At 67.0% G+C, this 18,601-nt stretch overlaps 1 protein-coding gene across 5 annotated transcripts in view; it reads right to left on the reverse strand.

Annotated features, from left to right (window-relative positions):
* CABIN1 (calcineurin binding protein 1) overlaps positions 1 to 18,601 on the reverse strand; it is a 70,020-nt gene that overhangs the window by 18,100 nt on the left and 33,319 nt on the right. For 4 of the 5 annotated variants that reach the window (XM_065905031.1, XM_065905028.1, XM_065905029.1 and 1 more), the window contains exons 26-29: positions 18,337 to 18,512; positions 12,618 to 12,800; positions 10,813 to 11,144; positions 5,542 to 5,655 (exon numbers count right to left, since the gene is read on the reverse strand). In XM_065905031.1, the coding sequence (XP_065761103.1) occupies positions 5,542 to 5,655; positions 10,813 to 11,144; positions 12,618 to 12,800; positions 18,337 to 18,512 (805 nt within the window). The remainder of the gene's footprint in view (positions 1 to 5,541; positions 5,656 to 10,812; positions 11,145 to 12,617; positions 12,801 to 18,336; positions 18,513 to 18,601) is intronic. The other variant, XM_065905032.1, reaches the window with a different exon arrangement.

The raw sequence follows: 18,601 nt of genomic DNA on the forward strand, positions 1-18,601 counted from the left end.
TAGACACTCCTGAGCTGCGGGGTCGACGGTGGGGTCGGCTCCACGCCCTGTGGGATCCGCCCACCCTTTGCCCGGGCTTGCAGGCTGCCACCTGCCCACAGGCGGGATGCTGCAGGGAGGGCCTGGACCTGGAGTGAGCCGGGTGCCCTGTGGGCCCCGAGGACACAGCAGACTGGCGCAGCCCTGCCTCACTCCCCCAGGACAGGTCCCTGCGGCACTGCCGCCCCAGCCAGGGCTCCGGGAGCCCCACCAGGTCCTGCTCCCGCAGCCCCAGCAGACACACCCGGCCCCACCCCGGTCCCCTCCATTGTAGGTCTGAGCAGCTCCAAACCCTGGGCCTCCTCCAGAAGCTGCCCCCCTGCGGTCCTCCAGACGGCGCCTGGCCTGGGGCAGCATCCCAGGGGACGGAGCTGAGCCTGCTACGTGCCTGCCTCAGAAAGCCTCAGCGGGGACACCGGTCCTGGGAGCCAGCTTCTGAGAAAGGACTCGCAGTGGGAAAGGCGTCCCTGCTGGAGACTGCTCTCAGGAACGCGACACAGCAAGCTCCTGGCTGCTGGCCTGAGCTGGCCAGAAACTCTGGCGTGGAGGCCGCCCGCGGGACGTGGGCCCCGGGCTGAGTTCCGCGCCTGCCTGGGGGGCCGTCAGTGGGTTCAAGGATGCCAGGGGCTAGAGCCCCCACTGCCTGTTTCTGCCCGAGCATCCTGGCAGGGGCACCACGGCGAGCCCACACTGGCCCCCAGGGGCCAGGTGCACATGCAGGCAGGGGCAGCCCCTCTGGAGTGGGGTCTTCCAGCCCCACCGTGCAGAGGTCTATAACCGCCGTGGTCCTGTCTGAGCGGGGCCTGGGCACCCTGTGCACCTGAAGGCCTTAGGTGCCTGCTCCAGACTGAACCGGACCCCGCGTGTGAAGGCCACGAAGTCCACCAAACTGCAGAGTCAGGGGCACGGGAAGGAAGGAGACCTCAGAGCGCAGCTGAGACATCACAAGTTTGCTAACCTTTTAAAGGCTCTTAGAAACAGAGTCTTTTTTCCCTGGAGAACTTGAAGTGACTCTTTTGTTTACTCTGCTTCTGCAACCAGCCCATCGATCATTTCAACAATGCTAAAAATAGCACCACGGCGGATGGACCCGTACTACGCTGGGGCTGGGGTGTCCTCGGTTTGAACGCCCCCTTCTCTCCTGTCCCCTAGGCCCCCCTGAACTGACCGGGGGTCCTTCACCCAATGTCAGGACGGAGCTGCTGCGCTCGCGGCCCCCCGCCTCCCTCCCGGCGGCTCAGGGAGCTGTGCAGGCCTTGGAGAGGGACACACCTGCCCCTTGTGGCCACGTGCCCTCGGGCCCGCACCCAGGGAGGCCATGGTCTGCCGCCCAGGCCACAGGCGCCCCTCATCGCTGGCGGGCCAACCCCAGTGTGGGGCCAGCGCCCGCCTCACCCTCCCACGAGCCATGGCTTCGGCATGAGACAGCACGAGGCCTCGTCCCTCCCCTGGCCCAGACTGGGAGTGGGGTCCCGGCCCGGGCACCTCCCCTGCTGGCACCTCCATGAGATGGGACTGCCCGTCCTGCTGCACTTGGGTCTGGGGCCCCGGGACCTCTCAGCACAACTGGCCCTGGCCTGGCACAAGTTGGCTCCGTACCCAGCAACACGCGCCTTGAGGTGTGGGCAGAGGGACTGGTCACAGCCGGCTGAGCCGAGGGACACGGACGTGGCGGGACCAGCCTTGGACAAGCTGTGGGCTGCTGCCAGCAGCGGCGTCCTCTCCGGGCCGGCCTGGCCCTGGCCCCAGCGGGTGCCCAGGGAGGGGGAACATGCAGTGTGTGCAGAGCAGCACCTCTTCCCTGGGCTGAGCCTGCGAAGGCCCTGCACTTGGGGCTGCTGTCGGGGGTGGTGCAGTGCCTCAGCGGCAGGGGCGGATGCGAGCCCGCGAGGCGGGTCTGCCCACGGGCCCCCAGGTGTGGAGCAGGGAGGGCGGCCGAAACTGCCGGGGCTCTCGAGGGCAGGAGGGGGTCACGTGTGCCCGCCAGACACCACGGGGAGCTCCGGGCCCTGGAGGCCGCATCCAGCCCGCGCAGCGGCGCTCTCCCCGAGGCGCAGGTGCCAGCCAAGGCCTGGCCTGCATGCTGGACACTGTCTCTGAACGCAGGGCCCTGGGCCAGGAGCTGGGCCTGGGCCTCCCTAGCACCGGCCTCTGCAGCCGGGTGGGGCTGGCAGACCCCTAGTCACCGGCCACTGAAGGCGGTCAGGGTGGGACGGACGCCTGCCGAGAAGCACGGGCACCAGGGACGGGGTGACTCCTCTTCCTGCCCCGCCCGCCCGGCAGGTGCTCCTGGCAGGCTCCCGAGCTGGGGGCCTTCTACCAGGGCCCTCAGGGAGCACTCGGCTCCAGGGCACAGACCCGTCTCGACACAGAGACGCCCCCCGACGATCGTGTCTCGTGATGGTTTAAGCAGCGTGGAGTCGGGACGTTCAGGACCAGCAGGCCTGGGGGCTGCTGCGTTTGCCAGGGCCCCGGGGCAAAGGGGCAGGCCTGGGCATGGGAAGGGGCCCGTTGCCCTTGGCTCCCCACGGGCAGGCCGAGACGCAAGTCGGCTTTGGTTCTGAGAGTCCGGGCAGCAGGGCAGACGGGTCGGGCATGTGTGGGAGCCCTGGGTGCCAGGAGAGGCAGCCCCGGGAAGGCGCACTCCCGCATCAGTAGAGCCACAGCCTCCGAGCGCTGGGATAGGGCAGGCGCGGGCGCCAGGCCCCACAGGCAGGCCCAGGGGTGCCTGTGGACGGCGACATCCGAGTCTCAGGCTGCCCCCCCTGAGCCGGAGCAAGGCCCCCGCCTCTAGCCAAGCCCCTTTGGCACCAAGAACCCCGCTGCACCCATCAAGCCCCGAGCAGGCCACCTTCCCATCCTCAGGGCCCAGAGCATGCTGAGGGCTCCCGCCCACCCGTCGTGACCACCTGCCAGGGCAACGCCGTGCCGGGCGTGGGCTGAGAGGGGTGCAGCGACCGGGGCCCAGCCTGCCGGGCCAGGGGGCCGGCCCCGGGTGCCGTGGGTCCCTGCAGCCTGAGCTGGGGCAGGCCCGAGAGCAGGGGCGGCCAGCGCCTCCACTCTGCAGCCTCCCACTCGGGTCCCTGCCGGCTGCCGGCACAGCCCAGAATGCAGGACGCGGGAAGAGTGCCTGCTGAGCTGCTCCCACCGCTTCTTTCACTCAGCCTGGAAACTGGGTTGGAACAGGAAAGGAACCTGCTTGCTAAAATCAGTGAGCATTTTGGGGAAGAAGGGAGCGCCGTCTCTGGCTTCGTTACCATGGGAATGTTTCTGAATCGACTACCAGGGGAGAGAGGTCTGCCCTGGACAGAGCAGTCCCACTCCTGCCATTGCAGGCCTGCCACCAGATGTGCACACGCCTGCCCAAGGAGCCCTGGGAGCTTCTGGGCCTCAGAGACGCGCCCCTGGCCTCTGCAGCCCCTCAAGACTGGCACTGGCTCAGGAGCCCGCAGCCCCAGTCCCGCCTCGCTGCCTCCCGCCGGCCTGTGTGCCCACCCTGGGCTCCCTGCTCACTACATGGTCATCCTGAGGAGCCACCAGAGTCACGCGGCCACACGCTGTCTGCCGTCCCTCCGTGGGGCCCAGGCCAGACCATGCAGGCGGGCAGGGCCACGGGGCCTCAGCCAGCAACGTGCAGTGCTCCTGGGTCTGCTCTGGCAGAGGCCCAGCCGGTCTGCCTGTCGGGGGGGGCTGGGGCCTTGGGCTGGGGCCACGGCCGCCCCAGACATGAGCTTGGGCCGGGATTCAGCCCGCCGGGGCTCAGGCCACAGATGGGACTTTCCAGGGCAGCGAAGGGGTGGGGGGGAGCCGGGGCCCCAGTCAAGTTGGGGGCTGAGGGGTGGGGGCTGGACACGCGCCAAGTCCAGGCCCCTCCCTCAGACGCTGCACGCGGTCTCTGCCGTGGGGCCCCTGGCTGGGCAGCACCTCCTGCCTGTGGGACTCCTTGGGGGTCCCATGCCCTCCCTGCGCCCCCAGCCCCGAGGCCTGCCCGCGGGGCCCACGGCAGCGGGCCGCACCAGGAGCACATGGTGTCAGGTGCCCAGCCCTGCAGCAAGCTCGCACACACAGCTGCGGGTGGCCTGCAGCCCTTGGGGAACGTCCCCAAGACTCAGGCACACCACCGCCAGTAAACACCCCCCGACTCAGACACGTAGGCGTGTCTTCTAAAGCTGGACGACAGACCCATCTGATTCTGCACACGCACACTTCACAGGAGCAGCAGTGGCTGCTCCCCACGATGCTGCTGAGAAAGGCAGGGCGCCCAGGGCTAGGGGTACGGTTGGGCTCAGCCGTGCGACTCAGCTGTTGGTAGCCGCGGCGTGGCCGTTCACAGCTCAACGGCTGTCAGACACTGCCCGTGAGAAGCAGGAGGTGGGTCTCCCAGCCCCGGCCACGAGAATGAGGGGGCCATGACGGCCCTGCCGGCACCTCCTCAGGGCCAGCCCCCAGGCCTCCGGCCCCACGCCAGGCCAGGGCGGTAACCCCACTGGGAGGGAGAAGAGGGGTCGTCCTGACCCCCAGCCCCGTCAACAGGCTCCACAGTGGGCAGGCCACAGAAGGACACCCGTGACGAGGGGCGGTGGCTGCAGCCTGGGCGTCCGGATGGGAGGGAGGCCCTCTCGCACTGCAAGCCCCTGGTACCACCCAGAGTGACTGTGGGTTGTGTCCACCACTTGCCTGCGAAACACTCTCAGGGAAAGGCTGGCGGGGACAGGCTCCCAGCTCCAGAGCCCCGCTCGACCCCAGGTCACGCCTGAGTAGAAGTGCTGTGGACCCAGACACCCCCAACCTGGCCGCCTCTCAGCTCGAGAGCCAGCATCTGCTGCACCCTTCCAGACCCAAGACCTGCCCCCCCGGCTCCAGCCCAGGCCAATCCTGCCGTCCAGTTTCCCACAGCCTGACAGGGCACCAAGGAAAACAGGAGAAAGCAAAGCTCAGAGGATCTGTGTAACAAGCCAAAGCCACTCCCTGAGGACAGGGGGGCAGGACGGCAGACCCGGAGGTGCGGGGGGCAGAGGGCAGACCAGCGGTCTCTGCCAGCAGAGTGAGAGAGGGAGGCCCGGCCGGGGGGCAGCCGTGAGCACCCGGGACCCCAGGGGCGGGACCCCACCCTGCGTGGAGCACCAGGGGGCACTGAGAGCCCAGCACTGGCCACACCTGCTTTCTCTGCAGCAGCGCTGCCCCAGTAAGAACCCCAGGTGCCCAGGCCCCCATGGGGGAAGCGGAGCGCGGGCCTGGGGCCCCTTGCACGGAGCCCCCTGCGCAGCCCCGGAGCCCCGCCAAGCTCTGCAGGCCTCTCCCACAGGTGCTGGGAGGGGCAGCCACCTGCCAGGAGTCTCCCGGCAGGCGGACTGGCGCGCGCTCGCCTGCACCACCCCACAAGGCCTCCGAGGACGCCTCCCGGTCCTGGGAACGCCTACCCCGGGGTCAATTCCCACGCCTGCCGCCCATGACGGGCGCCGGCAACCCGCCGCCGCGGAAATCGACAAGGAAAGTACTCACGTTGAAGAAATTGGTCTTGTTCCTCTCGCAGAAGAGCCCCTGCGCCGGCATGTGGTGCAGCTGTTGCCACGGGATACCGCTGCCTAGCAACACGTCGCGGGCCCACTGCAGGTTCTGGGGGAGCAAGAAGCAGGTTGGGAGTGAGTGTGTGGGCAGCTCCGGGCACCCACGGGGGGGGCGGTCCCCTCCTTCCAGGCTGTGCCAGCCAAGCGGCAGCGCCTGCAGACAGCCATCCTGCGGCGCCCACGGCCCTGGCTTGATCAGCTGGCCACGGGTGCATTTCCGAGCTGGTTTCTTGCCCACACAGCTGACCTAGCAGAGCGCGGCCTCGGACTGCCCGGTGGGGGGCACAGACGGGGATGCCTTGCCCTGACCAGCTGCGCAAGATGCTGCAGGGACCCAGCACTCCACTCTCTGCCAGGGCCCCCAGCAACCCAGAGTCCAGGCTAACTTGCCAGGCTGTGGATGACAGCCTGGAGCCCGGGGAAGCCGGGTGCTACAGGACACCAGGGGAAGCATGTGTGCAGGGAGGAGGCTCTGTCCAGGGCTCAGTCCGCTGTTCTCTGGCCACGGTACCTCTTGGTGGAACCAGGGAGGGCGAGGCCTGAACACCAGGCCCTCAAGGGGAGCGCAGACTGGGCTGGTCTGTCAGCCTCCTGCAGACAGCTCCTGGGAGCCAAGAGGCTGCAGCATGAGGCCGTGCTGTTGAAAACACTCCCGCTGCCCCCAAACAGGCCTGCGGGTGCCCAGGTCTGTTGGCAGAGGTACATGCGCATGCTGGCCCATGTGGGGACGCCCCGCAGCCCTGGGGAGCAGACCAGCCTCTCCAGGCCTCTAATGCCCACGTGCAGGATGACGGTGGCCACTGGGACAATCCCAGGGCCAGGAGGCCAAGGGGGAAGCTGCTGTCTGCACGCCCCCTCCTCCTCCTCCCAGGAGCGGGCCTGCTCTGGCCTTCGAGACTTGAGCCTCTGCCCTGCCCCACCCTCCCCCTGCCAGGCTCCCAGGGACGTGTCCCTGAGAGGCCAGTGTCTCCCCCGAGTCCCTCCTGGGGCTCACAAGGCCAGTGGCACGTCTCTACCTGGCAGGCAGCATGAACTTGCCTGTCCTCACACACCTGGAGCAGAGAGGCCTCGGGTCCCGCCCCGCCCCAGTCACAGGGGTGGCGCCCAGCTGAGCCTGAGGGGGAGGGCTGGCCTGTGCTCAGGGGGCCGAGGCCCCTCCCTCACCTCACGTGGCTCAGGCCCCTCTGCCAGCCTCACTCTCTGTCACTGGGCATCGCCTCCTGGCGACACGCTGGCAAGGGGGAGCTGCTGTCAGGGAGCCGCCGCCGCCCAGAGGGGAGGATCCCTGAAGTGGGCAAGGCTCAGGAAGGCTGGGGGTCACGGGGAAGGCCCCGTGGTGGAGCACGGGTGGGGCCGGGCGGGCCAGGCAGGGCCCTCTTCTCTCTGTCCTCGCCCGGAGGCCCAGGGGAGCCGCTGCTTCTGGGTGGGGTGCAGGCTTCTTTCTCTCAGGACATCCAGTGACCCGGGAGGACCAGAGAGGGCAGAGGATGGCAAGAGCAGCCTGCGCAGACTCTGCGACACCTGGGGAAGCACGCTGCTCGTGGCCTCTGGCTCCACAGCTCTGTGAGGTTTTTGGGCACCTCCAGGCGGGCAGCACCCAGACGCCTGCGGGGCAACAGCATCCCAGTGTGGTTTGGGCCTGCATCCCCTCACGGGTCGTTGCGTGGGGCGTGTCTTCTGCTGCTGCCTGGCCCTGTGTGTGTCTTCTCAGAGAGATGTCTATTCAGGCCCTTTGCCCATTTTTAAGTTGGGCTGGTTTTTAATTAATGAGTTGTAAGAGTTCTTCATGTCTTCTAGATACAAGTCTCTTGTCAGATGCGTGATTTGCAAATCTTTCCCCCATTCTGCTGATCCCCTTTTCACTTTGACAGTGTCCTTTGAAGCACAAAAGTTTTCTGTTTTGATAGTGTCTGGCTTACTTATTTATTTTTGGTCACCTGTGCTTTTAGCGTCATATCTGTGGAATCACTGCCTAATTCGAGGTCACGAAGATTTACATGTATGTTTTCTCCTAGGAGTGTTATGGTTTCAGCTCTGAAATTGAGGTCTTCAATCCATTTCAAGTGAATTTCTGTACACACTGTGATGGCATCACCTACTCAAAGGACATGAGTTTGAGCAAGCTCTGGCAGTTGGTGATGGACAGGGAGGCCTGGCGTGCTGCAGTCCGTGGGGTCGCCAAGAGCTGGACACGACGGAGCGACTGAACAATTCAGCGGCCGGCCTCCAGCTGCACTCTGGCTGCCCAGCGCTCTCTGTTGAGAGGATACTGTCCTTTTCTGCCACGAAAGGACTGTGGCGGCCTCACTGAAAATCAAGTGACCACAGATGCACCCGTTCACTTCTGGACTCCCAGCTCGCCTGCGCTGACCTTGGATCGACCCTGGTTTTCCTTGTACTGTAACACAGCACGTAACGTGAAACCCACCAGAGGCGCCGCTTTCAATTGAGCAGCTCAAAATGCCGTGCCTTCAGGCCGTGGCACAGGCGCGTCTCGAGCCCCTCTGGGACTATTCGCCTGGCCAACCTGAATCCCGTCCTCATTCAACAGCAGCTCCTGGCATCATCTACTCTCTGACTATGAATCTGACTGCTCTGGGACCGCACGTGCATGGAGACCTACTGGATTTGTTCTTTCTGTCTGACTAATTTCACTGAGGACGTCCATGTTGGAGCAGGCATCAGAACGTCCTTTCTTTTTAAGGCTGAATAATATTTCACCCTGCTTTGATTACTGGACATTTGCAGTGAGCTCTGACATTGGGATGTGTGAGTTTTCCAGGTCTATCCTTTTCCAAGACTGTCTAGCTCCAGGACCACGTTGTAACCCGCTCAGTCCTGATCCCTCGCGACAGGTGGGGGCCCTGGTTCCCCGAGGGAGCCAGAAGCAGCAGGCTGGTGGAGCCACAGAGAGTCACTCTTCAGCAAAGACCAGGACCCCATGCTGAAAGGTCTCTGAGTGGCCCATGTGGATGCTGGGAGCCACAATTTTACGAGTAATGCCATGGCCTAGGACTCAAACTCCTGCCACGACCATGCCCTTGGAGCATCACAGAGCAGCAAGCACTGGACTGAGGTGTGGGGACCTTCCTGGGGTGCGGGAGCATCTGGGAGCCTGTGTCCTCAGGCGTGCCCCGCAACGTGGCCCAGCAGGGGCCACAACCTGGGGGACCCAAGGCGGGGGTCCAGTGTATAGCAAAGCTGACCCTGGGCTGGAGAGCAGCCTCGGGGGATGTCAAAAGTCCCCAGGGGCGAACGACTACAGAAGGGCTGGGACGGCCGCAACCCTGGGCGGTGCCGACACAGAGGAGATGGGCTGTAGTCCTCTGGTGGGGCACTTGGGCAGGACCCGAGGGGTCAGAGGCTGGCCCCGCTGGGGCCACACTGCTCCAGGCAGCCACACAGCCACAAGCGGGGAGCACGGAGGTGCCACCACCACACCCACAGGCGGGCTTGACGAGGAAACGGACTGCTGCTGAGTCCACACAGCAGGAAACGTCTGTTATCCAACAGCTGCGTGGGAGGTGGTCACCGCTGGTCAGAAATGGTCCACCAAGAGCTCTGGCTGGGCCCCAGGATGGCAGGCTGCCCGACTGGGCCCGGTGCTCGGCCCGCGAGGCAGCGAGGTGTTAGCAGAGCAAACAGCAGCCTGGGGGGCCCCCAAGTGCTGCAGAAAGGGAATGCCATCTCGGGGAAGCAGGCAGCCGGGCAGGACACGCGGGGACTGAGGAGCCGCAAACATGCGGTGTGGCCCCACAGAACAGACAGCTGGGCAGCCTCGTCTCTGCAACTGGGCCCACGCCCATCAGCCTAGCACAGGGGACCCACCTGACCTGGGCTAGCTTGCAGAGGAGCATGCAGCCAGCAGTGAGCAGGGACAGGCCCACGGTGAGTGCGGGCGGAGGCGCGGTGGAGACGGCCTGGGACCCAGGAGCCGGGCTGCCTGCCGTTGAGCAGAGAGGACATGGGCCCCGACACTCACTGTTGTGTGTGCAGACACACACCAGTGCAGCCTTTAGTTTCACACCAGCAGAACTGTGGACAGAGCCCCCGAGTTCTCTAGCTAGCGTAAGTGTGGTTCTCCACTTTTTGAAAGCCCGCCCAGCAAGGCCACAGGCTGAGTAGCCCGCATGGCCCGGCCACAGGCCAATGTTAAAGCCATTTGGGGGAGTGGGCAGGCACCCGGGAATCCCCAGGGCCTGTGTCGCAGCCCTGCTCTCCCTCCAGCAGCCGGTGACTGCCCCTCCCTTCTCGGGGCGTCTCACCCCCCAGGTCCCATCTCAGCTCTGCTTCTGGAGGAGGGGAGGGCACCCGCAAGCCCCACAGACTGCCCCTGAGGGGCTTCATTCAAACCCAGGTCTGCTGGGTGCAGAAGACTCGGCACAGCCAGGAGCAGCCAGGCAGGCGGGGGCACTCAGCGGGGGCCGGGACAGCCAGACGCCCTGCAGCCCCCGCCCGGCTGCAGTGCCCGTGTGCCCTGCCCTGGGGAGCCAGCCTGCTGCACGCACAGCCGCTCTGCACCGCGCCGCGCCCCCACAGCAGCCGTCAGGGGGGTTCCCACCACAGCCAGCGCCAGGCTGTCTCAGGCTGTCTGCCCTCCCTGCCTCTTCAGGCCCCCAGCATGGGCCTCTGGGGGGAGCGGCTCCTGAGCCCGGGCCTTCCTGAGCAGGGGAGTCAGACAAGAGTGGAGGCCATAGCCAGACCCTGGGGCCACCCTGCCGGCTGCTCGCCCGCCTGGGCAATGCCCTCCCCTCCCTGTAGCCGCCACGACCTCTCCACCCGCGGGCTCTGAGAACGGTGCCTTCCTCCAGCCCAGCGGCACCCCAGTCTGCCTGCGCCTCACCACTTTCCTTGTGGGATTCATCACCACGGGACCCGCTTCATCCGCTCTCTGGTGTACTGCAGATCTGCCCCGTGAGAACGCAGCTCTGGGGGCTGTCTCCCCAGCTCCTCCGGGCGAGTGGGGAGCCCAGAAAAGGACGCAGACAGACCCCACTGACCCCACCGACGCTAAGCGCCCGCACAAAAGGCCTGGTGGGAAGCGTGGGAGCCCCTACGCCCGGGTCCCCGCTGCTGAGTCTACACCATCCGCCCGCAGAGCTGGAGGAGGCCACCAGGGCTGCAGAAAGCCAGGAGTCCCACGCGAGCCGTGCCCCCTCACAGCCGCCCTCGCCCACGCGAGCCCGGGGCCATGGTGGGTGCTCACCCGGTGGGTCCTGCTGTGGGTATAGAGGAAGGCCAGCCGGTAGAGGCTCTTGTAGTGCTGCGGGAAGCGTCCGAGGCAGAGGTGCAGCGAGGCCACGCACTGCTCCGTGAGGAACTGCCGCTGCTCCTCCGCCCCGGCAGGCAGCCCCTGCGGGAAGGCCAGCAGCTCCCCGGGCGCGTCCGCCCGCTTCCTCCCATCCCCCGGGGCTGGCCCAGGCGTCTGGGGCTTGGCGGGGCCGCTGGCGGGGCCCTGGGGGTCGGCGGCAGGCTTCTGGCTGCCCTGCTCGGTGGCCCGGGAGCCTTCCGTGCTCTCTGAGGACTCCTCAGCTTTCCCTGTGTTGGGAAGAAGGGGAGCGCGTCACCTCGGCTTTGGTGCCCTCCCCGTGGCCATCGGCACCGGAGGCAGGAACGCCGATCGCATGGCAGGGCAGGGACGACCCTGCAGCAGCGGGTCTCTGCCCCCAGGGCCCCGCTGAGGCCTCCGTGGCTTCCCGTTTCCTCCCTGACAACACAGGACATCCCAGCTGGTGTGCAGCAGAGGGCGGGGCGCCCCTGCACGGGGGCACAGGCTGCCCACCCCCGGGCGGCGCAGGGGCGCGAGGAAGCGGTGCGCAGGGGGCAGGTGTGGCAGCACCACCCAGGGCAGCGCCTGCTCCAGGCTCGGCGCCCCTACCCCAGGCTCCCTCTCCATCTTAGGGAAAGGCCAGAGGAACTCGGTGGCCAGCCCAGTACACCCCCGCCCCCGACCCTTCGGGGGACACCTTTTCCGACCCAAAGGGGTGTGGTGGCGGGGACAGGCAGCAGGCAGCAGGCAGCTGGGGGCCTCCCTGGCAGGCACGGCTCTGGCCACACCCACACGTGAGCCCCTGAGCCCAGACTCTCCCATCCAGGGCCTGTGTGGCGACTCTGGAGCCAGGGCTGGACCCCGGAGACAGGTTACCACCCTCCCGCCAGACAGGCAGCGTGGGGGAGTGGTTAAGGGTGCAGGGTAAGCCCTCTGGACCTCAGGTACTTGTCAAGTAAATTAGAACAGCCAGTGCTTTTCTCGGGGACACTAGGAGGCTTGGCTGCTGCTGCTGTCTGCTAAGCAGCTGTGAGCCCCAGCCAGGCAAGCGTCAGAACGCTTTCAAACTCCACAGCTGGCCAACCAGCCCTGGCCTCAGAGCACGGCCAGGACTGCCCACCTGCCTGCAGCCTCCCTGCAAGACCAGAACTGGGGCTGACCACTGGCTTCCACAGTGGGGCCTGGGGACCCCAGGGATGGGGAGCTGGGCAGACCCCAGGGCCAGATCAGGGCCCTGCCGAGAAAGGGGGGGTGGGCGGCGTTAAGACCAACAAGCAAGCACATGTGACGTACAGGACGGCGTGCGGGTCTGCGCGGGCCCGGGGGCCTGAGAGGGAGACGCGTGACGCGCGGGACGGCGTGCGGGTCTGCGCGGGCCCGGGGGCCTGAGAGGGAGACGCGTGACGCGCAGGGCGGCGTGCGGGTCTGCGCGGGCCCGGGGGCCTGAGAGGGAGACGCGTGACGCGCGGGACGGCGTGCGGGTCTGCGCGGGCCCGGGGGTCTGAACAGGCCCGCGTCACCAGAGCTCACCGAGCGTCATGCACCTTCCTGAGACACTGCTGAACCCCACAACCCGCAAGCAGGCCTGTGGTCACTCCCACCCTTTGGGAGAAGCACCGGGGCCTGGCCTGTGAGTGCCTCGGCCGACCGCGGTCCCGGGCACTGGTGGAGGCGCCGGGGCACAGGCCAGGGCACTTACAGGACACCTGGCCGTCTGGCCGCACCAAGTCAGGGCTCCATACCTCTTTCCTCTGTGGCCACTGGAAGGTCTTTACAAGGCAGTCCTGCTTGGGAGCCAGGAGCGGGCGGCCTCTTCTCTGTGCAGGGCCTCCGGGAGCCCTCCTGGGAGCCGGCGGGCTCGCTGAAGAAGTCCTGGGTGGAGCTGGAGTCCGAGAGCGCCACAGCTGTGCTGTCCTGGCTGCGCTCTGGGGGGAGGAGAGTGGCGGGTGAGCCACGAGCGGGGCCCAGAGGGGCCTCCCGGGAGCCTCCCGCAGCTGCTGCTCACGGCCCGGCCCGCCCCCCCTGGGCGCATCGAGCCCCCCGCCAGAGGCACCAGGCCCCCAGGGCTTCCCCGGGGAGCGGTGCTCCGGCCCAGGTCTGACAGCTGGCTCTGGGGGACAAGCTTGCACTTGTAACATCCCTGGATCCTGCAGCATAAAGGCTCCCGCCGCAGCTGACTGCCAAGTTACCAGTGTGACGCGCCAGAACATGGGGTGGGGAGGAGACGCGCGGCAGTGGCTGCACGCCACCGCACGGCGGACACCGTAACAGGCGCACGTGACCGCGAGGGTCAGGACTCGGCCGGCGCTGTTAGCCAACGTGGGGCGGGTCTGCAGTGACCCGCCAGACGCCTGGGCTCACACACCACACCAGTGGGGGCGCCCGGGGTGCCTCTCCACCTCTCCGCTGCTTGAGGAGGGGAGTGGAGACGGGGGGCCCCTCCCGGGGTGCGGGCCACAGCCGGGGGAAGGCGTGGAGCCCTGGCGGGACCTTCTCCGCAGGGGAGCAAAGCCTAAGGCAGCAGGTCACACAGGGCAGGTGAAGACCCGCGGGAAACACCCCCCCCCACCATGCGAGGCCCTGGGCCCCAGTGCTCCCACCCCGAGACGCAGGGACCCGGCCCGCCGGCTGTGCGGCAGCAGCCAGACCGCAGAGGACCACCGGGCCCAGCCCAGGCCGGCAGGTGCCGACTCCAGAAGGAGAACTCCGCTGCAGGGGAGGGGCGAGAACGCGGAGGAACCCCCCGAGGGGCGCACAGAGGCGCAGAGTGAGTGGGAGGCAGAGACAGACCAGAGGCCCTGAGCACAAGCTGTGTTGGGGAGCGGGCGTCCGGGACAGGGTGCACCGAGGAGACCCCAGCAACGGCAGGGCCCAGCCCCGCCCGGCTTCCATCTCGTCTGCCTCCGGCCCCTGCTGCCGGGGAGCACAAAGCAAAGCCCATTCCGGGCATGAAGACGCGCCTCCAGCGTCTTCTGTCCTACACGTGCTACCCCGAGTCCATGAGAAACTCAAGACACACACAGTCACAAAAGCAAGAAGAGCGCTGTTGAGAAACAAAATGATCCACACGATGAGGTCTGGGAGACCCGCTCCTCCTTCCCATGGTTACTTTCTCTAAACCATCGCTGTGTCTACAGAACTGCAGCCACGCAGTGCAGGCTGACCACGCTCAAGGCAGGAGCCTGACAGAGGGGAAGAGCACGCCGCCCGTGAAGCGGGACCGTGTCACCCGAGGACAGGCTTCAGTCCCTGAAGACGTCTCAACCCCAGTGCAGATGCTATGCTACTCTCTAAAAAGCCTTGTGAATGAACCAATCAGAGATGAAACACTACCGTCACAAAAGGCTGCAACTCAGCAGGGACAGGGAAATGGCCTGAAGCCCGCAGGGCCACCGCCACACAGCACCCTGCAGCTCTGGGAACGTGTGTGTCCAAGAGGGTCAGCATGAGGCTGCTGACAATGACCCTGATTTTCAGTACTACGAAGCAAGCAAGGTTCCACAGCAAGAAGCCAGCCAAGCCCCCGTGAGGCTCTTGCAGGGGCTGCGCTGGGAGTTTCCAGGCCCCCGTCCTGAGGCAGGGCCAGACCCCATGGAGAGCTGGAGACCCACAGGGCTGGACCAGAGGGCCTTCCAGGGAAAGGCACTCGGAGGACCTGAGGACCACCCACCACCCAGGCACCCGTCCCCCACCTCCAGGGGACGCCCACAGCCCAGGGCAAGGGGACAGGGCTGGGGGTGCAGGGAGCAGGGCCCGGCCTGGTGACACGAGGCGGCTGTCCCCTGGGGCTCTCTTCAGGCAGGTCTGACTCAGCCCACACCCCCTGGACCCTGAGGACTCCCAGGCCAGCCTGAAGGGCTCTGGTGACAAGACACACACTCCCTGCTGTGTTTTCCGTTTGCTCCGGCAGGACGACTAGAAACGGCCCACGGCCACCGATTCCATCAGCTCAGCTACATGAAGGCTCAAGGAAAGAACTGTCTGCCAGTGTGGTCAGAACTGTGCCCACTCTGGCTGCTAAACCCCAACAGGATGACCCCATTCCGCCGGCCAGAAAACAATAGGATTCTAAGGAAAGTCAACCTGAGTGCAATCAATATTTTGAGAACTCTTTAAAGTAGCAAGGTCTGCCCCAGTCGGGCCCTGATGACCGCCAGGAAAGGACTCGTCCACTGGGAGCAAGGCTGGCCGTGGAATGGGTTCCCCCCGCTACAGGCCCAGGAGACTGGACAGATGCCCCAGAGAAGAACCACCAGGAGCCCACTCCACACTCCCAAGAGAGGCAGCAGCAGCCTCCCTTTGGGGTCTCTCTTCTCCCACCTGGTCACTCAGTGTCCAAACACCGCAAGTCTCCAAGCTCCATGTCTTTGCTCCCATGGTCCCTCGCCTGAAATGGCCCTCCTCCAGGATATCCTCCCAACCCACCAAACCTGATGCAGCTCACGATGCTCCCTCGGGGAACCAAGCACTGCCCCAGGGACACACAGATCCAACCGCGGTCTCATCTAGGCTCCCCCAATGGCGCCCTCACCCAGGCTGAGCACCCAGCAGGCACTCCCCAGACGCCGTGACCACCTATGGCCTGAGAACCAGGGAGGGGAGGAAGAGGAGGCTCACGGGCCCGCCCTCTCATGGCCTCCCTCCCTGGTCTGACACTGGGCCCGCCCTGCGGGGCTACAGGACCGCCCGGGTGCCGTGGGCAGAAGGTCTGTGCCCAGAACACAGCCTGCCGCCTCTGCGACCTTTTTAAGTGAAAAGCAACAAAGCGAAGGAGTCCAGGTTGAGGGGCCTGCCGGGCAGGCGGGCAGTGCAGGGAGGCTGGGGCTGTGGTGCGTCTGGCTGGAGCCAGGGTGGAAGCCACACGTGTCAGACACACACTCTCCAAACACGGCACAGTGACGCAGAGGCGCCCCGGTCGTGGGCAGGAGGAGCCAGAACGGGGGGCAGCATGCGTCAGCTCGGTCCCTGAAGCGAGCCAGGACAGCGCAAGCAGGAGGGCCGGGGCGGTGCGCTCAGGGCTAGGGGCGGCACGGGCAATGCTGGCGGGGGCAGCGTGGGCGACGCGGGCACGGGCACAGATGGACACACACAGGCAGGCGGATGGCGGCGTGGCAGTGACGATGGATGCTGCAGGGGCTCCCCGAGGGCCGCGTGGCTCACCACCCCCCGGGCTCTGCGGCACACGGGCACCCCGCATCCCCCGCCCTCCCGTCCCCACACCCCCGTCCTGGCCGAGCTGCGCCCCTCGGGAAGGCCTCCCGCCCTGAGAGGCCTTCTGTCCACGGCTCACAGATGCACACCTGCTCCCGACCAAGCGGGCCGGGCTGTGCCCATACCTGGCTCAGGGCGCAGGACTCCCAGAGGGCAGGGCCACCGGCCACCTGGACGGCCCACCCTGAGCCCCCGCCCGCACCGGGACTCCAAGGTCACGTGGAGGCAGTCAGGAGACGGCGAGGGGCCTGGCCAGCCCACGCCAGGGCCAGGCCGCTCTGTCAGGCCTACTCCCTGGACCCTGCCAGCCCCCCCAGCAGGGAGACACACACTCCCAGCACCGTCGGCCTGCAGGCGCCTCCCAGTGGGGCCTCCCCGCTGCCCACCTGAGACCCCAGCTGCCCTCGGCCCCGCCCCAACTAGCCCTGCAGCCTCCTGCCCTCAGCCCGCTCCCTCAGAGGGGACAGGACACGGCCTGAGCCACCACACAGCGCTTCCTGGAGGGACCCAGATGCACACGTGCACACACACTGCACACACACGCCGGGGGAGCACAGGGCCTGCTCAGGGCGCCCATCCTGCTGCGTCTAGCCTGTGTCAGTGGCCATCCCTGGAGGCATGCTGAAGGGGCCGACAGGCTCTGGTGCTGGAACTCTCAACAGCACCTCCTGAGACGGGCGGAGTGAGTGGTGAGGCAGCTGGGCTGCGGACAGAGGCCCTGCGCTGTCTGTCTGTCCCTCCTGGTCCAGCCGGGGCTCTTGGCCAGCCGTGCGTACCTCCCGCTGCCCAGGGACCGCTGGGTTCCAGGGATTCTCCCCAGGGCTGCGGGCAGGCGGCAGAAAGCTCCCCGCCCCAGTGTGGGCGGTTCAGACAGCGCTCGGGCCTTGGACGCTGTGCTAAGTGATCATGGAGGTGGGGAGCGGTCGTCAAGGTCCCTACACAGACCCTGCCACCTTCTGGAGCCTCCCTCAGCCTCTCTCCAGGTACGAGCTGACCCCCGCCACCTTCCGGAGCCTCCCTCAGCCTCTCTCCAGGTACGAGCTGACCCCCGCCACCTTCCGGAGCCTCCCTCAGCCTCTCTCCAGGTATGAGCTGACCCGGCTCCCCTCTGGGGCGGGGGCGGAGGCGGAGGCATCCTCAAGAGCAGCACGGCCTGAGGCGGGTCTGGCGCTCCCGGACCATGCAGCGGGCAGCAGGGTGGCCGCTGGGCTGAGGTGGCCCCGGGGTGAGTGTGAGGCTCCCTGCACGCTCCCGGAGCCAGGCGCCCAGCTCGTGTGCCAGCAGCACCTGTCTGCACTGCCCCACTCCCAGCTCCGTGCGCACACACGTGCCAGGGTGGGGCACCCGAGAGGTGCTCCCACCCCGGAGGCTGGCCTGGTGCCAAGTCCTCCAGAGAGCGCCTGGCAGAAAGGACTTCCCGAGCAGGGACTCGTCTCCAGTGTCTTCTCAGTGTCCTCGAGATGAAAGGTCCGAAGAGGGCTCACCCTGAGGTGAGGGGCGGGGAAGGCCCTGCTTGGGGCACATCTGTGGGGTCGCAGTGGGAGGACAGGCCGGCCAGCTCCGGGTCTGTGCTCCACGCTCGGGGCAGGGGTCGAGACACACGCACACGCTCAGACCACCCACACAGATCTGCACACGCACACCCACAGCCCCAGAGGGGGCCTGACCAGCATGCGCTCCCCCCAGGTCACAGACAGCACCCCGAGGACTCGCGCGCGCCCCGGGCCCTCCTGCAGCTCTGCAGGGGCCATGCTCCCACGCTGCCCTCTGGGAGCCCTGCCCTGGGTCCCGGCGCCGAGTGACGCGGGGGCAGGGGTTTGAGCGGCCCTCCAGGCCCACCGGGCAGGCCCACGCTGCAGGCCCGAGCTACAAGGCCGGCATGCGGGCCTGTGGTGTTGGTGAGGATGTGGTGACCGGCCGCCGACTGCCCAGCCCGCAAGGGGAGCCGGCCATCAGAAGGACGCGCCGGGACGGCTCGGGCAGCCCGCAGGCACCCGCAGCCTCTCAGGTCCCCGGCCCCCAGCGGGCACGGCAGGCTCGGGGAGGCCCCCGGGGACGGGGCAGGGGGCGGCCCTGAGCATGTGGAGGGCAGAGGGTCACGGTGAGTCCATGAGGTGAATGAAAACCGCAACATTGCCCGTGTCACCCCACACCCGGCACCCCCTCACACAACAAAGCGACTCATGGCCCGAAGCCCCCCCGGGGACCGGTGTGCCGCCTGGGCTGGCGGGAGGGGGACAGGGACTGTACCGTCCGGCGTTGCCTGCTGGTGGGGTTTTTTACATTTGACGTAATCGTGGTCAACCGGAGTGGCTGTGTAAGGTGGGGAAGTCAGACCTGGGCCAGAGGAGGGGAGGGGGGCTCCGGGGCCCGGCAGTGTCCCAGCTGAAGAGCGGGAATCCTCGTCCACCAGGCAGGCCTTCTCCCTGCGGGCCAGGGGCGGGCGCGTCAGCGTCCCTCTGCACCGCGGCGGGCCGGCGCCTCTGCGGGCACCTCCCCTTGGGCGCCACTGTCT

This window comes from Muntiacus reevesi, chromosome 13 (assembly GCF_963930625.1).
Source record: "Muntiacus reevesi chromosome 13, mMunRee1.1, whole genome shotgun sequence".
NCBI lineage: Eukaryota > Metazoa > Chordata > Mammalia > Artiodactyla > Cervidae > Muntiacus > Muntiacus reevesi.